Source organism: Nelumbo lutea, chromosome 4 (assembly GCF_056320005.1).
Source record: "Nelumbo lutea isolate HS-2025 chromosome 4, American lotus-T2T, whole genome shotgun sequence".
Taxonomy (NCBI): domain Eukaryota; kingdom Viridiplantae; phylum Streptophyta; class Magnoliopsida; order Proteales; family Nelumbonaceae; genus Nelumbo; species Nelumbo lutea.
Window position 1 is genome coordinate 45,580,257 of NC_142687.1, and position 19,704 is coordinate 45,599,960.

The 19,704-nt window shown below is 39.7% G+C and overlaps 1 protein-coding gene across 1 annotated transcript in view; it reads right to left on the reverse strand.

Moving 5' to 3' along the window:
- Nucleotides 1-1,070: 1,070 nt before the first annotated feature.
- The window catches only part of ETL1 (SNF2 domain-containing protein / helicase domain-containing protein), a 47,535-nt gene continuing 28,901 nt past the window's right edge, over nucleotides 1,071-19,704 (reverse strand). Inside the window, exons 10-12 of the mRNA XM_088986625.1 lie at nucleotides 4,344-4,480; nucleotides 2,258-2,476; nucleotides 1,071-1,685 (exon numbers count right to left, since the gene is read on the reverse strand). Coding sequence (XP_088842751.1) covers nucleotides 1,523-1,685; nucleotides 2,258-2,476; nucleotides 4,344-4,480 — 519 coding nt within the window. The 3' untranslated portion in view covers nucleotides 1,071-1,522. The remainder of the gene's footprint in view (nucleotides 1,686-2,257; nucleotides 2,477-4,343; nucleotides 4,481-19,704) is intronic.

Consider the following 19,704-nt stretch of genomic DNA (forward strand, 5'->3'; position numbering starts at 1 on the left):
TTCAAAGTATCAACACGTATCGGCCCAATCGATCGATACGTATCATTCCAGGAGCTCCCCGATATGCCCCTATAGAGGGTGTATTGGGGTTCAGACCGGTTGAAGGGGTGGAGCCTTAAACCGGCCCCCCTGAATCGGTTTTGAAAAAAGAAGTAAAAAAAAAAATATCAATATCACCCGATACACCCCCCTACCGACATATTGGGCATATCAATATTTTGAACCTTGCCATAAACCTCTTTTCCGGTTCTATTCCTGGTCTGGTTCTCTGAACATCAAATAAATGCCTCTCACAGAAACATCTATTGGTGGTTTAAGGAATGGAAAGAAATCAACCGTCATAGTGATAACCATGATTTTATATGGGTCATTGTTCATGTTTAACAGATGGTGTCGCAATAAGGGTTTTGTGCAGGAGTTCGACCCCAGCACAGTGATCAGATGAGAACAAGCATATCTGCTCACTCTGATGAAGCACTATAGAAGTGAGCAATTCTTGTGCTAGATCTAATGCCTAAAACCTCGCAGACAGCCCCAAACCAATTCTGTCAGGATTAATGTCGATGGGTACATGTTGGATCCGGTGTGCCAGATTGTATATGTGATCATCATGGCCATCGCTTATTTCATGAGCTGTGCCTCCCCATTTGTTCTCCCCTTGAGGCTGAAGCCCAAGATTTCTTTCACGGACTTAGAACGGCCTCCCGAGCAGCCCACCACGTTGCACGCCCAGCTCCTGTGCATTTAGACCCCTCACGTGGTCTATTAGTATTTGACCAGATTTTCTTATTCTATTGTATCTAATGACTGGTGAACCGAGATGAATGAAAGTTTTTTGTGTTTTAAAGTTCAAATGTTAAATGAAAAAAGAAAAAAAAATGTTCAGCGCATCAATTCTTACAGTCCAAACATAAATCATGGTTACATCAGCAGATCAGCTTCATATTTTCAAGTTTCAACCCTAACCCAATCCAACACAACTTTTCGGCGAGGTCCTGTCTAACTCTAACCCGGCCCAAGTTGTACTCTTAAGTACAACTTCACCCACCTGCAAAAAACGGGCAAACTAGTAACAAAATTCCAATTAAATACTTCGAAAAAATCAGAGAGTACTTACCCTCGATTTTCATCTGCAAAACTAAAACCTATTAGTGCTTTGTTTTTTAATTTGATGTTACAACAGTAGAAGTTACAAAGGAGATGGAGACATGCAGGCAGATACCAACTATTCCGTCATTCCAGACCCCCAACAAGGGGCCGCATTTTCCTTAATTTTCAAGAGGTGTCAAACCACCTCAGATCCCTCCTCACTGGAAGGAATGGCTATTATGATTTTTTTTTTTTTTTGCAACAAGAAAGATCACCCTCGTCTTCCCTCATAGGCTTTAAGATCTGCAGAGATCAATGCATTGAACTGACATGTTAATACTTTCACTTGACCTTGAAATCCCAAAGATGACGAGAATAAAATAGTGTTCCATCTTTTGACAATCTCGTGACTTCAAAGAATTTGTTGATGTATCTACCCCATCAAAAGTGCAGATAATATCTCTCCCATAGTCTTCTCAGACATGTCAGTTTCACTATCCAACTCCATTCCAGACTCGAGCACTGCAGCATCCAAAACTAGCTTCCGTTTAGCAATCTCATAAACGTTCTCATCAACCGTACCCTTTGTCACAAGTCTGCAGAAAAGTTGAAGATATCAGGGTAAGGACATCTAGCACAAGCTAAAATTTCTACCCAGAAATAAGGATTTTCTTTTAACAAATCCTTTTCCCTTATTCTTTTGTCCATGTGCATATGGTCTTTTTCCTTTTCCTTTTTTTCCCATCTATACTATTATGGGCTAGGCCAAACCCAGGCCTGCATTTTACAGGGTAATAACTGCATTGGGCTGCCCAGGCCCACACCTGGGTCCAGGCCAGGTATCTGGGGTTGTCATATAAATTAATAAAATAATATTTTAATTTTAATTTTAACCTAAGTTCTTAATGAAAGCACAGAATATATATATAATTTATTATACATATTTTAATGCATTAATAATAGTATATACTATAAATATTATTGATACAATACATACATAGATATATATAGTATATACTATTATTTATATTAAAGCTCTAGGCCAGGCCATGCAATGCGGGCCCCACCAGAAATGATCAACCCTAATCTGTGCTTGTTTTTCTTGCTACTTTTTTTTGGTGGGTATGTGGAGAGTTTAGTTGAGGGCAGGGGGAGGAATGTACGTCACCTGTATATAGTAACAGGTTTCTTTTGCCCAATGCGATGGCAGCGGTCTTCAGCCTGTCGGTCCATCTGTGGGTTAAAATCCATGTCATGTATGACCACGGTATCAGCTCCAGTCAAGTTTAAACCCTGGCCTCCAGCCCGTGTTGATAGAAGACATGCAAAGATAGAAGAATCATTGTTGAACGTGTCTACTATCGTCTGTCTTTCAGCAACCTGAGTACTGCAATTTAGTAAATGAACACAGTTAACTAAAGCAGAATAAGGAATCCTTTTCCATGTATATATGGTGTTTCAAAGCACTCAAAATTGAGGGAGACACACAAGTTGCCCTTTGATTGGACGAGAGAGAAACATACAAAGGTCCTTGGAGACTTAGCTATCAGATTATAAAAACAAGGTCATTGAAAGCCATGTGGATTGTTTAGTTCAGATCAGTGTTTTGAAAACCAAGCCGGAGGCTGATCCATTTTCCCCTTTAGGTAGTGGGTCAGCAGTTCAACCGTCCATTTTCACACCTCTTCCCCCTATTTTAATGTGAATGGGCTATGCCTCAATTTTTTTCATTTCCACCATCTAGATCACCAAAAGGTACTCCAAAACCAATGGTCACAATAAAAAATATAAACATAAAAATAAAAAATAGAATGTAATTTGTAACCATGACCAATTATCAAGGTCAAGTGGGTTGACAATTCAACTCTGGGTCAACAGGTCTCTGACCAAGTTAACACCTTTTGACTGACTACTGGCTCTGGGGTTAACTTGAGCCAGAATTGTCGCCAGGTGATTATTCAAATGGTTTGACCACCTGGGTCAATGACAGGTTCTGAGATCCCCCAATTCAATTCCTCACAGGTCACAGCCTAGCTTGGAGGACTGACAAGAGACCCTTGGTTGGAGTTGAGATTTTCCATTTTCTGTATGTTTTATGGGACTCTACCAAGCTTGTGTTCATTTAACATATTTGTGTGTGTGTGTGTGAGAGAGAGAGAGAGAGACCTAATAGCTACTCTTAACCTTTTGAAAATAGCTTGGGTGTCAATTATAATACAAGGAAGTGAATCCCACCACAGAGGCTACTAAGGACACCACAAATTAGTCCTATAGTAACAACTTGAACTCCAGAATGCATCAAAGATCATCACAGTTGTGTTCAAGCACTTTTATCCTATATCATGAGGATTCCAAGAGCATCACCTCCCAATACTGGGTGTAAATTTTACATGAACCATTTGGGAAATAGATCTCTGCTTCCATCTCAATGTAAGACTAACTCTATGAAGAAACTTGCTCTTTGGGACCTCAAATTTTACTAATAATACTAGGGAAAGGTAGCACAATCCATCAACACATCCTTGTGCATTAATTCTGAATAAAATAGATCTCAAATCATCAAGTCAATGTCAGTAGTTTCTAGGCTATACCCATCAGCTGGAAAACCCAACACTGTACATATATCATGCTAATGCCAAAACAATACCATATTGATAGCATAGTTGTCAAAGTGATAAGGCACTCATGATGGGCCATCTTGCTTAATCACTGACGTATTTCTATACACAGTGCTCTTAGATACTTTTATATTCCTAACTTTAAGATTATAATAATAAAACAGACATTACTAAACCAAATTATTCAGTTGGTGAGTAAAAATACTATTTTCCTTTTATTATTTTTCTTATTTGTTAGGGTTCAATCAACATGTATGCTGTCTTGATCCCTTGAAGACTCCAAAACCTCAACTGGTGAGCAAGGAATCACTCAAACTTTTGTCCAGTCAACACATTTATTACTTTTCTTCACAGTTCCATCCTTTCTTTTCTTCTTTTCCTAGGCCAAAAATAGAGGCTTAACCTCTCTATTTTCTGAAATTTCTTTTTTCTTCCATTTTTCATGAACATGTTATTTTTCTATGTTATAAATGAAGTTAATACACATTTTTTATGAAGATTACAGACAACTAAAAGTGAAAGATGCTTGTTGCTTGCCTAGGTGACAAGGTGCTCACCTGTCACCTAGACTCACCTTGGCGCCTCGGAAACTATGATTGATAGACTTGAATACTAAATGAAAAAGTAAAATGCCACCTGCCATCAAGCCGCCTATATGTAACTCCAATGACATCCAAAGTCCATTCCAGAATATCAAGCATTGATGTCCACTGGCTGAAAATTAGAACACGATGCCCATCTTTCTTTAGTGAAGGAAGAAGATCAGCTAATGCCTGCAACAAAACTGCATTAATGTAACAATGCCAAGAATGATGAACTTTTTGTCACCAGGTAAACTGTAATTAGTAAATCAATTCACCATGTCGACATTTTTTTAAGTCAAAATTATTTCAAAATATCACCATCATCATCCAAACTTTGTCCAAACTGTATGGGGTCAACTACATGAATCCTGTTTCACCATTCCTTTTTGCTTGATGTCATATGCATTGCTAAATTATTAGCACTAAATCATTTCTTACTACTTTGAACCATGTCCTTCCTGGTCTACTCCTACCCCTTATTAGCCCATTCAACTTGCAACAGATCACTTCTTATGGATGCTGTGAAAGGTCTTCTATGCATGTGACAAAACCATATTAGTCTACTTTCCCTAATTTTATCACCTATTAGAGCTACTGAGCTACTCCTAAGTTCCTTCAAATGACTTTGTTTCTGATCCTATCCTTTATAGTTTTTCCACTCATCCATCTCAAAATACACATATCATAATATTATGTCAAGATACAAGGAAAACAATTAAAAACAGAGGGTCATAGTTTTCCTTTTCTATTCACAAAAATTATTGGCTTCATAGTAAACAATGTTAATTAATATAAAGCCACAACTAGAATATAAATACTTGTTTTTCTTATAGAGAAAATTTAGAATTTATTGTATCAAATAGAAGGAGTTCAGCCAAAAAAAAAAGGAATTTATTGTATCTGTTAGTGAAGGGGTATTTTGGTCTTTGTACCTGTTGAGAGTGCTGATGTGTACTATTATGTTAGTTCGAGTGCCTCTTACTTAAATAAGGGCACTCTTGTCTTTTCCAGTCCCATTAATAATATAATAACAGGTCTGGCCGAAACTAGGTTGACTTTTCCTAATTTTCGAACCAAACCTTTTCTCTTCTCCTTCCTCTTTCTTCCTTCTTCTTCTTTCTTTTCTTCCTTCTTGCAGTTTACTTTACAGCTAACAAACAAAACAGATTTCTAGGGCAGGCTGAACTTTAACATGGTATCAAAGCCACATCAAACAAATCAGTCCTGCTAGAATTCTGTTTTCTGCGCATTCGAACTAGGGTTTTCTTAGATTTCTCAGCCGTTGGTTGGAGACGGGGAAAAGGGCTGAAAATGAGTGATCGCCCTCTTCCCTTGGAGGTTTCTATGCCTCCGGTGGTGTTGTTGGTGATTGGTTGCTGTGGTTTCTAAGCCCTCCCCTAATTAATGCAGGGCTGGTGTGTGTGGTGCAGTGGTGTTTCATTCCTTCGTGTGGTTGGCCTTCAGGCGATGAGGTAAGTAGTTTTTTTTATGCATATTTTCTGTTATTAAACATATGAGAGGTGTGGTACAGATTGTATGATGGGCTTTCAGATTGCAGTACGCTAGGGTTTATGCTGGTTTGTGTGTGATTCGAAGGGAAGTAGTGTTTACTTAATGGTGAAACTTTCGGTAGCTTTAGAGTAGGGTTTGTGGTGTTACAAGTACATCTTTCAGCCCTTGTCATAGCTGAAATCAGTGTGCAGATTATGGTGAAGTAACTGTGTGTAGTGCTTAGAATTCAGTGATAAGGGAATTCGGCAATGGCAGATAACAGTGATAGTAAACCTAGTGTGATGATATCTACTGACTACCTGAATGTCCAAATGACCTCCATTAAACTGAATGGAGAGAATTATGTCCCTTGGGCGAAGTCTGTAGAGGTTTTTCTGAAGGCGAAGAAAAAGGTAAAGCACATAAGAAAAGAGAAACCTCCCACTAGTTCTCAGGAGTATGAAGACTGGGAACAAGAAGATGCACAGATTATCACATGGTTGTGGAACAGTATAGAACCCAGAATCAGTGTGAACTTCATGTTTCTTGACACAGCCAAAGAAGTGCGGGATCATGCTAAGAAATTGTACTCTGGCCAGGAAAATACAACTAGGGTATATCAACTGTATCAGGAATACTTCAATCTACAACAAGGAAATCAGAGCCTTGAGGAGTACTATGCTAGTATGAGAAATATCTGTAATGAGCTAAATGTCTATCACCCTCTCACTTCTGATGTCAAGGTTCAACAACAACAGAGAGAGCAGCTTGATGTGACTCGGTTTCTGGTGGGGCTGAAGTCTGAGTATGAACCAGTACGAGCCCAGATACTAGGAGGATCTGCCCTTCCATCTTTAGAGGAGGTGTTTGCTCGTCTTCGGAGGCCTTCCATTGGATCTATGGAAACCTCTAGTATCTCAGATAAATCAGCACTTACAGTGTCGAGAGGACAAGTTGGCAGAAGTGGGGCTCGAGGAGCCCAGCCTGGCCGAGGTGGCAATAGTGGTCCAGTGTATGGCCGGAGTGGTAGTGGTGGTCCTACACATATCCATGGTGGTGGTCGTACTGGAGGTAGAGATTCAGGGGGAGCTCGTAGTAGAGGACGTGGCTCGGGTCCACGGAGGTGTACTCATTGTGGTTTGGATGGTGGCTCGGGTCCATGACTAGTGACACCAGTTCCAGCTTTAGACAGGAGAACCGGTCAGCTGACCAGGTGCCTTCTACTTCTCCAGATGGCCCAGGCAAGGAGATAGTGAGTGTTCCTCGTGATGAGTATGAAAGGTTTGCTCAATCCACGTCGCAACAGAACACAACTATCTTTGCACACTCAGGTATGGCTTGTTTGGCATCCACACCCAACCCCTGGATTATTGACTCTGGAGCCTCCGATCAGATGACGGGAACTTCAGGTGTGTTTTCATCTCTCACTCATTGCTCAACATCACAATCTGTTACCCTTGCTAATGCTCCACATCATCTATTCGAGGTGTTGGTAATGTTGACCTAGACTCTGTGTCCCTATCCTCTGTTTTATATGTACCTAAACTTCCATTAATCTTATGTCTGTTAGTAAGCTGACCAAGTCCCTTAATTGCTCTGTTACATTTTATGCCTGTGTTTTTCAGGATCTCATGACGGGGATGAAGATTGGTGGAGGGCATGAGGCCGGTGGATTGTATTATCTTGATGGTGGTGGAAGAACGTCAACAGCCCTTCAGTCATCCATCTCTCCTCTCAAGTGGCATTGTAGATTTGGTCATCCTTCACTGAAAGTGATGAAGTCCTTGGTCCCTTCATTGAGTCAACTTTCTGTTCTAGATTGTGAGTCGTGTCAATTTGGGAAACACCACGTGTTCCCTTTAGTTCTAGGGTTGATAACCGTGTGTCGAGTCCTTTTTCTTATTCATTCAGATGTTTGGGGTCCTTATAAAGTGATGTCATATAATGGACACAGAAATTTTGTTATTTTTGTTGATGACTTTTCAAGAATGACGTGGCTCTATTTAATGAAAGAAATAAGTGAATTATTTGCCATCTTCCAGAAATTTTATGTTGAGATCCACAATCAATTTGGCGTCCACAACAAAATTTTCCGTTCTGATAATGGTCGTGAATATTTGTCTTCATCTTTTCAAAAATACTTGGACCAACATGGCATTAAACACCAAACTTCATGTACCTACACCCCACAACAAAATGGGGTTGCTGAGAGAAAGAACCGACATCTTGTAGAAATGGCTCGCTCACTCATGCATCGCATGAATGTTCCCAAACCCTTTTGGAGTGATGCAATGCTCACCTCTTGTTTCTTAATTAACCGAATGCCCACATATATTCTTGATGGTCGTTCTCCTTTTAGTGTCTTGTTCCCCAACATGTCTCCGTTTCCACTTCCTCCTCAGGTATTTGGGTGTGTCTGCTTCGTCCATAATCTGGGACCCGGGACTGACAAGTTAAATGCACGATCCCTTAAGTGTATCTTCCTTGGCTATTCCCAGACTCAAAAAGGGTACAAGTGTTACCATCCCAATTCTCGTCGTTCTTTGGTATGTGTCGATGTTACTTTCTTCGAGTCTACTCCATTCTTCATGGGGTCCGGTGATGCTGCTTCCTCCACATCACCTCCTCCTCTTCCCCTTCCTGTGGCTGATCCTCCTCCTCTGGTTCCAGTCGTGCCTGCGTCTTTGCCTCCGGTGCCACCATCTGTTGACCGCCCACCTATCCGTCATGTGTATACACATTGCCCACGTGTACGGGCTGCGCCTCCTCCGACTTCATCACCGTCGACAGACCCGGCTCTAGATCTGACACCAGCCTCCGACTTTGATCTCCCTCTTGCCTTACGGAAAGGTAAACGCACCTGCACCCTTCATCCTATTTCCAATTTTGCTTCCCTTACTCACCTCTCTGCCTCCCATCGCCAGTTCATTTCCTTGTTATCCTCAGTGGTTGTTCCTAAGGATGTCCAGAAAGCCCTTACCTCTCCAGAGTGGTGTCGTGCTATGGAAGAAGAGCTCTCTGCCCTCCATCATAATCACACTTGGGACCTCACCGCTCTTCCTCCTGGGAAGCAGGCTGTCGGTTGTAAGTGGGTGTATACCATTAAGTACTTGCCAGATGGTCGTGTTGAGCGCCTGAAGGCGCGGCTGGTTGCAAAAGGGTACTCCCAAACCTATGGCATTAGCTACATAGAGACATTCTCCCCGATTGCTAAGATAGGGTCAGTTCGTGTTGTCATCTCCCTGGCAGCTATGTATGATTGGCCTCTACATCAACTAGATATAAAAAATGCCTTTTTGCATGGTGATTTGCTCGAGGAGGTCTACATGGAGCAACCACCAGGGTTTGTTGCTCAGGGGGACAATGGTAAGGTATGCAAACTTAAGAAGGCTACATATGGACTTAAACAGTCCCCTCGAGCATGGTTTGGTAGGTTCAGTGATGTGATCAAGAAGTTTGGTATGAAACAATGTCAAGTTGATCATTCTATCTTCAGTCATGACTCTCCGGTAGGAAAAATACTACTGGTGGTGTATGTAGATGATATCGTTGTGACTGGGAATGATAAAATGGGCATTGACAGATTGGAGGCATTCCTACAGGAACACTTTCAGACAAAGGACCTAGGCAAATTGGAATACTTTTTGAGCATAGAAGTAGCAAGATCTAAGCACGGCATCAGTTTGTGTCAGAGAAAATATGTGCTTGATTTACTGGAAGAAACAGGCTTGTTGGGTACTAAACCGACTGAGACACCTATGGAAATAAATACGAGGTTGAGCAGTGATATAGGTGAAGTATTTGAAGACCCTGGCAGATACCGACGTCTTGTAGGAAAACTAAACTACCTAACCATTACTCAGCCAGATATCTCGTTTGCGGTTAGTGTGGTGAGTCAGTTCATGCAGAAACCTTTGGTCCCACATTGGAATGCAGTGCTAAGGATTGTGAGGTACTTGAAAGGAGCCCCTGGCCGTGGGTTACTGTACAAAAGTGGTGGAAAGCTGAAAGTAGAAGGATACACCGATGCCGATTGGGCAGGTTCCATGTCTGATAGACGGTCTACCATAGGCTATTGTACCTTCCTGGGGGGTAACCTGGTAACGTGGAAAAGTAAGAAGCAAACAGTTGTGGTAAGAAGCAGTGCAGAAGCTAAATATAGGGCCATGGCACATACTGCTTGTGAATTAGTGTGGCTAAGGAATCTTCTATAGGAGATAGGATATGACATCAGTACCCCAATGAAGCTCTATTGTGACAATCAGACAACGGTTCATATCTCTTCCAATCCAATGTTTCATGAAAGAACCAAGCACATCGAAGTTGGCTGTCATTTTGTGAGAGAGAAGGTGCCAAATGGAGTGATAGAAACTGCATATGTTAATACAGGAAATCAGTGGGCAGACTTGTTTACAAAAGGTTTGAGTCGGGGGAGAGTGGACTACATATGTAACAAGCTGGAATTATATGATATATACTCACCAGCTTGAGGGAGAGTGTTAGTGAAGGGGTATTTCGGTCCTTGTACCTATTGAGTGCTGATGTGTACTATTATGTTTGTTCGAGTGCCTCTTACTTAAATAAGGGCACTCTTGTCCTTGTACCTAGGTTGACTTTTCCTAATTTTCGAACCAGACCTTTTCTCTTCTCCTTCCTCTTTCTTCCTTCTTCTTCTTTCTTTTCTTCCTTCTTGCTGTTTACTTTACAACTAACAAACAAAACAGATTTCAGGGCAGGCTGAACCTTAACAGTATCAAATATAAAGCCAAAAAATGTGATGCATCAGCCTCCAAAACAGAAGGTTCAAAGTTTCAATACAGTCCAATACGCCAAATTGGGTGTATCAGAGTTTGTCAACACTCCTTTATAATTTTTTTAGTTTTTTTTTTTTCAAAATATGTTCAGGGGGTCAGTTAAAGGCCTGGTTACCCCCTGAAACAGGTCGTACCCCAAAACTCCTTACATTTTGCATATCAGTGACCCACAGATATGACACGTATCAGCCGATACGGGCCGATACAAAACGAAATTTTGAACCTTGCCACTACATATATACCAACCATAAGGTCAAAACACACTGGTCATGCAGTATAAGACCAGTAGTCATATCAATCTATGATGCTGAGATACAGATGTGGAGATGGATAGAGACAGAGAAATGGAAATGAGTAATAGGGATACGACTCTATTTCCTAAAATTCTAGATACAGATACATGTACTGGTATCCCATGTAATATGTTTATATTATGCATCTATATCTAGCTTTTTAAGTAAAATATCGCTTCTCTAGACTTTTGTCTACTCAAATTTAATTGAATTTCTTAAATGTACACATATTTTTGTGGTATAATTTCATAGCATACTACTTTACATATTTTAAAAGTGTTATGCTATAGAATACATCTGGAAGTATCTAATGCAGTGTCAGGTATAATATTAGCCGCCTAGGCATGTACAAGTATCTGGGTAATCAGGTATGATATATATCAATAAGTAATGAATGATAAAAAAGTATAAGACATGGAGTGTCTAATCATAGCTTCAAATGTGGAACTCATTTGCTGAAAACATCTCCTAACTGTTGATTTTTCTTCATATAAGACACACATAACCTAATAGCACCCACTCAAGAAAAAACTAGCAATTCACCTCATTGTGTTCAATGTAATCATGTTATACTATATCATGCATAATATTAATGACTGCCTAACTGTGGCAATAAAGTATAAAGGCATACTCCATGTTACTCCAACTCCAAGTAGTAAGTACAACCATGGAACTTCTGAAAGACAATGTGTGATGGCCCTATACTCTACCCCAGCACTGGAATGAACAACAATTGAATGTTTCTTGGTACTCCCAGAGACAAGCTTACCTCCAAAAAGGTTCAAAATACACAAGTAGATCTCCTATCATCCAATGGTCCTGCCCAATTTGCATTTGTAAAGACCTCCGCCTTCATTTGATTATGTTTATAATACAAAATGCTTTTCCCAGTGCAACCCTTCAAGTAAGCAAGAATCCTATGAATCGCTAGAGGGTGAGTACTGAATAGTACGAGGGGGTGCATTATTAGCTAACCTCAGTCATGAAGAGCTTTCTTGGGAACCCTAAAGATTGCAGCTGGATGTTCTCCAGTTTCTCTAGGGTTGGGCATTGATTCGATTTCAGGTTTCTTGCTTTGGGTTTGTTTTAACTAGGCGATCAGGCATAGATAGCTTTGTATCTTCCCAATATAGAGATCAGCTTCTCTTACAAGCAGTTTTGCAGCCACTGGGGAGAATGATTGGGTGTTAGAATTAGTTGAATTTTTTTCTGTGAATGATGGAGGCACTTGGAGGTGATCTCAAGACAAGAGAGAGTCCAGGATTGATTTAGGAAGTGACAGATAAACATAGTTTTCAAGGTGCCAAGGCGAGGCTAGGTGACAAGGGGCACCTTGTCGCCTAGTCGGGCACCTAGGTGTCGCCTAGGCGATGGATTTTTTCAAGTAAAAATATGTATCCTAGGATAGTTCCATAGGTTCCATAATCATATTTCCTTAATAATTATCCATAATTTTCATAAGAAAAGTATAAACTTCATGTTAAAGTATAGAAAATCAACATATTCATGAGAAAAAAAAAAAGAAGAAGAAAAGAAATTTCAAAAAATATAAGGGCCAAACTCCTATTCTATTATGGGAAAAGAAGAAAGAAAATTGGTACATAGTATAGACACAAAATTAGTAAAGAAAAAGAAGAAAATGTGTTGGTCAGACAACATTTTAAGTTCTTCCTTATTGGTTCAGGTTTTGAAGTCTTTCAGGGTTCAATACAGCATTTAGCAATGTTTGTATTGATTAAACTATAACAAACAAGAAAACAATAAAAAAATAGTATATAAACACACAAAATGAATACTTTAGTTTAAAAATGTCTATTTTAAAATTATAACCTCAAAAAATTAAGAATATAAAAGTTTGGTCTAACACACTATAGAAAACTGCTTGGCGATTAGGCAAGGCGAGCCTCCAAGGATGCCTTATTGCCTAGGCATCACCTTGACAACTATGCAGATAACTCTGTTTTTTTTTTTTTTTTTATCAGCACAAACAACTCTAATTTTCATATTACTTTGTCAAACTAGATGGTGTCAATTACTTGGAGTAGACCCAATATGCTTGCATTGCAATTGAAGAATCTTTTAATATATTTTATATTGGTGGCAGGGGTATTGTGGTCATTGGACAATATAATCTTTTAATATAAATATTCAGATAGGAGGTGGCAATACAATCTTTTTGCTTTCCTTTCATTCTGTAGAGATCATTAATGTGGTCCCCACCTTGTGTATGTTTGTTTATTTATGTTTGGTTTCAGTCGACGGTTATTTTCAGTTGGTAGTTATTTCTTACTTTTTTGTTTATGTAAACAATAGGGGTAATTCCTTGTGGTATGAAATTGATCACCTAGAGACAATTGAGTAAGAAAGTTAGAAGGATGCACAAACTTACAGGAAGCAGGTTGAAACTAATAGGGTGTTTGAATTCCTAGCTGGTCTGAATTCTGAATATGATATTGAGACAACTTTTCACGAGAGAAAGTGTGACCTTATCACAAGCCTACTCTTTAGTGCACAATGAAGAAAGTAGGAGAAAAGTTATGCCGCAGCATCAACCTTTTGAATCAGCCTTGGCAGCAGTCAAACCAAAGTTTGGGGGTGATAAGGAAAGGGATATGAAGAAGGAAGATAAGAGGGAGCTAGTATGTGAACATTGCAAGAAACCAAAGCATACTAAAGAAACATATTGGAAGTTACATTCACATCTAGTTCCAGCAAAGATCATAAACAAAAGGGGAAATGCTAATGTGGTTGTTACTACTGATGGAGCACCCTCATCGAGCACAAGAGCTACATTGCAAGACACATTAGCTGCTGTCCGGACTGCTACTCCCACTTCAGCATTTGCTCATTCAGGTACACGGGACTCGGCCCCAGGTAACACTGAACCTTGTTGGGTAATAGACTCAGGTCATCTGATCATATGATTGGCTTGTCTTCACTATTTACTACCTATCACTTATCCTCTGGCAGAGACAAAGTGTTTACTGTTGATGGTTCTCTTGTTCCCATTTCTGGCAAGGGAGACATAAAATTGTCTGATGCCATTTCTTTGTCTTCAGTTTTACATGTTCCTAAACTTAGTATTAACTTGTTTTCTATCAGTAGCATTACTAAAACCCAAAATTGTTCAGCGACTTTTTTTCCTAATCGATGTGTTTTTCAGAATTTGGAGACAATGAAGGTAATCGGGATTAGCCGTGAGACGAATAGAATCAACCTGCTTGAAAGGAACTCACATGGGGAAGGCAATGAAGTTGGGAGATCTTTTGTTTCTCAGTCTATGGGTCAAGTTATGCTTTGGCATAACCGGTTTAGTCACTTATCTTTTAGGTCTTTGAAAAGATTATTTCCTAGTTTGTTTGAGCTAGTCCAAATGTCTAATTTGAAATGTGAAAGTTGCGATCTTGCAAAGCATTGTAGAACAACCTATTCCTTGTGTAATAAAAGTAGTATTCCTTTTAAAATTGTGCATACTGATGTTTGGGGACCTTATCATATCACTACTATGGGGGGTACAGATATTTCTTCTTGTTTGTTGATGACTATACTCGTTTTTCATGGGTTTACCTTATGTGTTCTCGAGATGAGGTTCTTACCTTAACCCGGATCTTTCAACAATTGGTTTTAACCCAGTTTGGGGTCAAAATCAAAATTTTCAGATCCAATAATGCAAAAGAGTATTTTGCTAAACCCTTAGCCTCATATTTCCTTGACCATGGGAATATCCATCAGAGTACATGTCCTCATACTCCTCAGCAAAATGGGGTTGCTAAGAGGAAGAATAGACACATATTGGAGGTGACTAGAAGCATTATGTTTAACTCCAATGTACCTATACGATTCTGGGGAGATGCCATTCATACAACTGTATATCTCATCAACCAAGTTCCTTCACGGGTTCTAGACATGAAAGTTCCATTCACCCTCTTATATCTTGATGAAGAGTTGTTCACTATTCCCCTTAAGACCTTTGGATGTACTTGTGTTGTTCAGACCCTTAGACCTCATCGTTCCAAAGTTGATCCTACTTTTGGGAGGAGGTTTGTCTCTATGGATGTCACTTTCTTTGGGGATGTACCCTATTATCCTAAGGTTTCTTCTCAGGGAGAGAGTAGTGAGGAGGGTTGTCAAAGGTTTTAGGATTTGAGAGTTTATCACAAACGGTGAGGCAGGTTGATTTCGGTCATCAGCAGTCCAAGCCAACCCTAATTCCTTCTACGGATCCAAATCAATGTACCACAGTTCCTTCATCCTCCATTATAGATGAGATACCTTCCATTGGATGACATTGACCTTCCCATTGCAGTCCGTAAGGGGAAACGCCATTGTACCTCATCTACAACTAACTGCATTTCCTAGTTCTTGTCTTATGACCATTTGTCTCCATCTTACAAGTCCTTTTTGGCATCAATTGTTGTTATTCCCATTCCCAGAACGGTGCAAGAAACCTTGTCAGTCCCTGAGTGGAAAGATGTAATGAAAGTAGAAATGAATGCCCTTCTAAAGGACAATACATGGGAGCTAGTTGATCAACCTAAAGGGAAGAAACTGGTTGGGTGCAGATGGGTTTTTACAGTGAAGCATAATGTTGATGGTTTCATTGAAAGATATAAGGCCAGATTGGTTGCAAAGGGATTTACTCAAACATACGGCATAGACTACTTGGAGACTTTTGCACCAGTAGCAAAGATGAACACTATCAAGGTTTTATTATCTCTTGCAGCTAATTACTCGTGGCCCCTGTTTCAGATGGAAGTTAAAAATGCCTTCCTCAATGGTGACTTGCAAGAAGAAGTGTACATGCAGTTGCCTCCTGAATTTTATAGTGCAAACACAGGAAAGAAAGTTTGCCAACTAAATAAGGCTTTATATGGACTGAAACAGTCTCCCAAAGCCTAGTTTGATAGATTCAGACAAGCTCTTGAAAATTTTGGCTATGTGTAGGCCCAGTCAAATCACACTCTCTTTGTTAAGAAAGTGGATACCTCTTTAACACTGCTAGTTGTATATGTGGATGATATTGTGGTGAAAGGGAGTGATACCCATGAGATTGACTCCCTTAAGTAGCTCCTTCACCAAGAATTTGAAGTCAAAGACCTGGCAGAGCTATGGTATTTCTTGGGTATTGAGGTAGCACAGTCTAAGCATGGGATTTTTGTTTCCCAATGAAAGTATGTTCTTGATTTGTTGGAAGAAACAAGGAAGTTAGGTGTTAAACCTACTGACACACCTATTGAACAAAATCACAAGATTAGTGCAAAAGGTGGAGAGCCTCTTGAGGATAAAGTTATGTTCCAACGGTTAGTTGGAAAACTTCTCTATCTTTGTCTCACACGACCAGACATCAGTTATGTAGTCAATGTTACTATCCGGTATATGCATTCTCCTAGAACTACTCACCTACTTGTAGTTGAGAGGATACTGGCATATTTGAAGAGATGTTCAGACAAATTTATACTATTCAAAGATAATGGTCACATGAAAATAGAATTTTACAATAGGTGTTGATTGGGTTGGATCTATTGATGATAGGAGGTCTACCTCTGGGTATTGTGCCTTTGTAGGAGGTAATTTTGTTTCTTGGAAGAGTAAGAAACAAAATGTTGTTGCTCGTTCCAATGCTGAAGCTAAATATAGGTCAATGGAAAATGGTGTTGCTGAAGTATTATGGTTGAAATCCCTATTTGAGAAGTTGGGTATCACTTATGAGAAGCCCCTAATGTTGTAATGTGATAATCAAGTTGCTATTAACATAGCCCATAATTCGGTATAGCATGACGGAACTAAGCATATTGAAGTGAACCGACAATTTATCAAAGAGAGTTGCTTCACAAGAAGTGTGCCTTCCGATATCACCTCTAACATGCAACTTGCAGATCTCTTCACTAAGGCAGCTCCAAAGACAAAGCTAGAGGCAGGCCTATGCAAGTTGGGAATGACAAACATCTATTCCCAACTTGAGGGGGAGTGTAGAGATCATTAATCATTAATGTGGTCCCCACCTTGTTTATGTTTGTTTATTTATGTTTAGTTTCAGTCAACAGTTATTTTCAATTGGTAGTTATTTCTTACTTCCTTTTTATGTATGTAGAGAAGATGGGCCGAATGGCCCATAGGCTATTTATCATTTCTTATTTTTTATGTTCTTTACTGTAACGGGCCTTATTTCTGGGCCTATTCTTTCTATGTTATGTTCTTTTAATTTTTTGCCCAACTAAGGGCCTCTTTGTAAATTATTAAAGTTTAACTTAATAAAATAGTGTTAGGGGGTAAGAGGAGAGATCAAAGTTCGAAACTCTCTTCCTCTAAACCCTTATTGCCGCCATCTTCTTCTTCATCTTCTCTTCCTTAGAAGAAGGATTTCTTTTGTTTTCCTTCTTGGTATCAAAGCAGGCCTAAACTTGGCTTGGGCTCTCATGTACGTGTTGTCCAGCCAACTACACGAGAGTTGTTCTAGGGCTGGAAGCTTCAGCTTGAGTCGCCTGGTTCTTGGAGGTCATTAGAGATTGAAGAAGGTGCCCAAGATTCAAATCTCTTGGAGAGTTGTCTGGTGACCAGGAAGAATTGGAGAAACAGCTTGGTTCCTGATTTAGAGCTTAAATCAGAGATTGAGAGTGGTGCCCAATCATTTATGGGTTGTTTTCTTTATATTTTTCTGGACTGTTAAAGTATCCAAAGTTTCTCTGAAATCAGTACTGCTATTTGGCTGTTCTTTTGGACTGCTTTTGCCTAGAAATTTTTGGGTTGTTTTCATATTGATTGGACTTTCAAGTGGCTGAAATATCTCTAGAATCAGTACTGCTGGTTGGCCTTTTCTTTTGGACTGTTTAGGGCACCTGTACAGACTATTTTCTGGGTTGTATTAATCTTTGAACAGTGTGGTCTCCTCTACTGCCCACCTTGTGTTTGTGAAAAAGTCTTTGAAGTTCTTTTGCTTCCTTTGGATGCTGATTGGACAGTACCTGGAATTTCTATTTAAAAAAGGAGTTTTTCTGATTTTCTTTCTTGAAGACCGAACCAAGTTGGTTGGTGTACCGTGTAGTCTACAAGGTGCAGCTTCTGTTTCTGTTTCTCATAGCTTTTGGGTGACTCAGATTTGTGGTTCTGCTGCATTGAGGTAGGCTTAACACAGTCCTTGTTCCATCTTCATTCGGTGTCCTTTTTGAAATTGGTTGAAATCTTTTTGAAGTGGTTAAAGAGATGAACTACTCAAAGATTGAAAACAATAATGTTGCTGAATCCGGGCAGGTTCCGAGAGCCTCCGTTGACTCTTTACTGACTGTGACCACAATCAAGCTGGATGGAACTAATTATCTGGCATGGTCACAATCGGTAAACATTCATATCTGTAGTAGAGGAAAGTGGGGTTTTATCTCCGAGAGCAAGAAGACTCCCTCAAAAAATGATCCATCTTATAAGAAGTGAATGCAAGAAAATTATACTGTTATTGGGTGGCTTGTGAACTCAATGCAGCCACAGATTAGCCAGCACTATTCGTGGATGAATTCAGCAAAGGAAATCTGGAATAGTGTTGCTAAAACCTATTACCAAAAATTAAATATGGATAGAGCTTACAAGTTGAGAAGTGATGTGAAGAATTTAAGACAGAGGGAGAAACCTTTAGCTGTATACTTCTCAACACTGAAGTCTTTGTGGCAAGAAATAGATCTGATAGAAGCTGTAACCTGGGACACCACTAATGATGCAGAGACCTACAAAAAACTGGTTAAGAGAAACAAGGTGTTTGAGTTCTTAATCGGACTAAACCCAGAGTATGATATTACAAAACAGAATATTTTATCCAAGGATAGTGTCTCACTGTCACAAGCATATGCCTTGGTAAGTAGTGAAAAGAGCATAAGGATTGTCCAGGTTCAAGGGGCTGGTCTAAATGATCACTTTGCTAATATGAGAGTGAAACCCAAAGGGGTTGCAGGGACTTCTAGTGGCTTAGGGAAGAAAGAGATTGTCTGTGAGTACTGTAAAAGGCCAAAACACAATAAAGACAAGTGTTGGAAATTACATCCTGAGATTCTACCTCTTAGGTATTAGAAGAAGCATGATAATAAAAGGGCAAGGAGTGCTAATGCGGCTGTTGGTCCAGATAGTGACAAGTATCATACTGAAGAGATGACAGCTTATGCGCAGTTAGCAGCCATGAAAGCAGAATATGAGAAGTTTGGGAGGATGATTAGTCACCTAAAGGGTGTGACTTCTTCCAACCCTTCAGAAAATCCAGCCTCTTCTGCATTTGCTCATTTAGGTATATAGGCCTCTGTCAATCATGCAACCCTCAGGTAATCTTAAGATTCCTTGGATTATTGATTCAGAGGCTTCTGATCATATGACCAACCTTTCTACCTTGTTTGTTTCATATGATTTACTTCCTAGACGTGACAAAATTACCCTAGCCGATGGTTCTCTTGCCTCTATCTCCAGCAAGGGAACCATCAAGGCTACAGATTCCTTGTTCCTACCTTCTGCTCTTCATGTACCTAGACTAAATACAAACTTGTTATATGTAAGTAGCCTAACTAAGTCATTAAATTGTTGTGTAACCTTCTTCCCTTCCAAATGTGTTTTTCAGGATCTGGAATCTCGAAAGGTGATTGAGAGTGGCCATGAGGCGAATGAAATATACATGTTTGATACTCCGAGACAATGCCCTGAACAACCTAGAAAAGCCGCTTTTGAGTCTATATCCACAGAATCTATCAATCGAGTTATGTTATGTCATTTTCGTTTGGGTCATATTTCTTTTTCTGCATTGAGTCATTTATTCCTTGAACTGTTTAAGGGAATTAGTTTGTCCAGT